At 33.2% G+C, this 2,500-nt stretch overlaps 1 protein-coding gene and 1 non-coding gene across 2 annotated transcripts in view, besides 1 other annotated feature; one reads left to right on the top strand and one right to left on the bottom strand. All coding sequences in view use genetic code 11, as the record gives it.

The window, feature by feature from the left end:
• Positions 1–2,500: part of a sequence feature (large single copy region; LSC) that runs on past both edges of the window.
• trnC-GCA lies at positions 412–492 on the bottom strand. Its single transcript has one exon. It is a non-coding gene; the product is annotated as a tRNA-Cys (tRNA).
• rpoB (RNA polymerase beta subunit) overlaps positions 1,753–2,500 on the top strand; it is a 3,219-nt gene continuing 2,471 nt past the window's right edge. Inside the window, exon 1 of the mRNA in view lies at positions 1,753–2,500. This exon is cut by the window's right edge and continues 2,471 nt beyond it. Within this exon, the coding sequence (YP_003933954.1) occupies positions 1,753–2,500 (748 nt within the window).

Here is a 2,500-nt window from a genome sequence, read left to right as displayed (position 1 = left end):
ATCTTTTTTTTTCATTTCAATTTTCGAAAGCCAACTTTCCATCGAATTGTTATTGGATGGCGAGGACTTAGAGACTCTCCTGAGTCTCTATAGAAAGTATCTTCAGCCCTTTCCACAACCACTAATTCGATTTTCCGTGGGGCTATCCAATCTAATTCAGGACCCGGTAATTAAACACTACATTAGTAGTGGAAGGGAATCAATAAATCTTTATATGAGAGCCCTTCCACCATTCATCTGTCCTTGAATCCTAGAGGCAAGGATTTAGAGCACTTTAGCTTTCGAGAGCCAAACTTCCAGATGTTTCGAACCAAGCAAGCAAGTCTCAAGAGTCCTTTTACTTTGTTTGCTTCTGCTGGGGAAAAATTCAGCGAGTTATATCAGCAAAACGAAATAAGAGATTTCGAGTTTTTTCTTGATCAGGCGACACCCGGATTTGAACTGGGGAAAAAGGATTTGCAGTCCCCCGCCTTACCGCTCGGCCATGCCGCCAAAATGTATGATACCCTACAAAATAGATGAAAAAAGTCTCCCTTTGTTTGCGTCGAGTGGGGGATTCCGAAACTTCTTTTTTTATTGGACTTGCATCTTGAATCCCGTTTTCTTAAATTTAACCCCTGCCCGAAAAGAAAAAAATCCTTCGTTTTTTGGATTGGATCCATCCCTTCGGTTGTATGTATAGTATCTCAAAAACGAAATATCTAAAAATTTTCCCTCTCTTTTTTATATTGATATTGAAAAATTGAAAAACCAAATGTGGTTTTTCAGTCCCAAAAGCCAAAATTTAGGACAAATTGGAACCATTAACTATTAAATGGGACTGTAAATTCATGAACGATTCTTGGATTTGAATCCAAAATTGTCTTTTCTTAATCCTAATTCTAATTATATAAGAAAATCCAAATTGATACATAACTAATCAGTATTGATTCTTTTCCATAAAAAAAAATCCTTTCCAATTTCCATTATAACAGCAAATAGAAGTATATGTAAACCCCAGAACATAAATTGTTATACAAATATCTAATTGGATATCATATCTATATATGATGACTATAGAGAATTATTAGTAAATTGTAGTGCTTCAATTTTTCATTCAATAGATGGAATAGAAAATGGAAATTTTGATATAGCATAGCACGCGCTGTCCCGAATAGAACTTAAATAAAGGAGGAAACATAGATAAGCTATCTACACATGGTTAATAAATACAAACTTTATTACTATGTTACGCCCTTCAATCGTATTCTACTAAAAAAAGAAAAAAAGGTAAAATAAAAGTATCTCTCTTTTATGCGAATCATTTGTTGAACAATAGAATCCATGAAAAAGTTAAGTGCTAAAAAAATATCAACTCTATATTTTTGATGATTATAATGTCTTTATATCATCGAACAGATGAAATCCGAATCCATTTCTTTTTCTGGTACCCAATCGGATTAGAGTATGTAATATCATAATAATGGTAGAAATGGAATCACTTTTTTTTTGATATTCTATCCAAAACTCCATAAGCCTAAGTGGCATTTATTAATTCCTTTCGATTTTCTATCTGTTCCAAATTCCAATTTGAATATAAAATTGTCTTTATTCCTCCGTTCATATGCATTTCATACATTCCATATACGGGGTGAGTAAAATTTCATGCGATTCAGTAAACAAAATAGAAATTCCATCATTGCTAAATCAATCCATATGATTTGATGAAGAATGGGTCAATAATGGAATTTTTTGAGAAAAGGGAAATTCAAAATGCTCGGGGATGGAAATGAGGGAATGTCTACAATACCTGGGTTTAATCAGATACAATTTGAAGGATTTTGTAGATTCATTGATCAGGGCTTAACAGAAGAACTTTATAAGTTTCCAAAAATTGAAGATACAGATCAAGAAATTGAATTTCAATTATTTGTGGAAACATATCAATTGGTAGAACCTTTGATAAAAGAAAGAGATGCTGTATATGAATCACTCACATATTCTTCTGAATTATATGTATCCGCGGGATTAATTTGGAAAACCAGTAGGGATATGCAAGAACAAAATCTTTTTATTGGAAACATTCCTTTAATGAATTCCCTGGGAACTTCTATAGTAAATGGAATATACAGAATTGTGATCAATCAAATATTGCAAAGTCCCGGTATCTATTACCGGTCAGAATTGGACCATAACGGAATTTCGGTCTATACCGGGACCATAATATCAGATTGGGGAGGAAGATTAGAATTAGAGATTGATCGAAAAGCAAGGATATGGGCTCGTGTGAGTAGGAAACAGAAAATATCTATTCTAGTTCTATCATCAGCTATGGGTTCGAATCTAAGAGAAATTCTAGAGAATGTTTGCTATCCTGAGATTTTCTTGTCTTTCCTGAATGATAAAGAGAAAAAAAAAATTGGGTCAAAAGAAAATGCCATTTTGGAGTTTTATCAACAATTTGCTTGTGTAGGCGGAGATCCGGTATTTTCTGAATCCTTATGTAAGGAATTACAAAAAA

This window comes from Eucalyptus grandis, chloroplast, assembly GCF_016545825.1.
Source record: "Eucalyptus grandis chloroplast, complete genome".
Classification (NCBI taxonomy): domain Eukaryota; kingdom Viridiplantae; phylum Streptophyta; class Magnoliopsida; order Myrtales; family Myrtaceae; genus Eucalyptus; species Eucalyptus grandis.
This window is presented reverse-complemented; position numbering and strand designations above follow the sequence as displayed.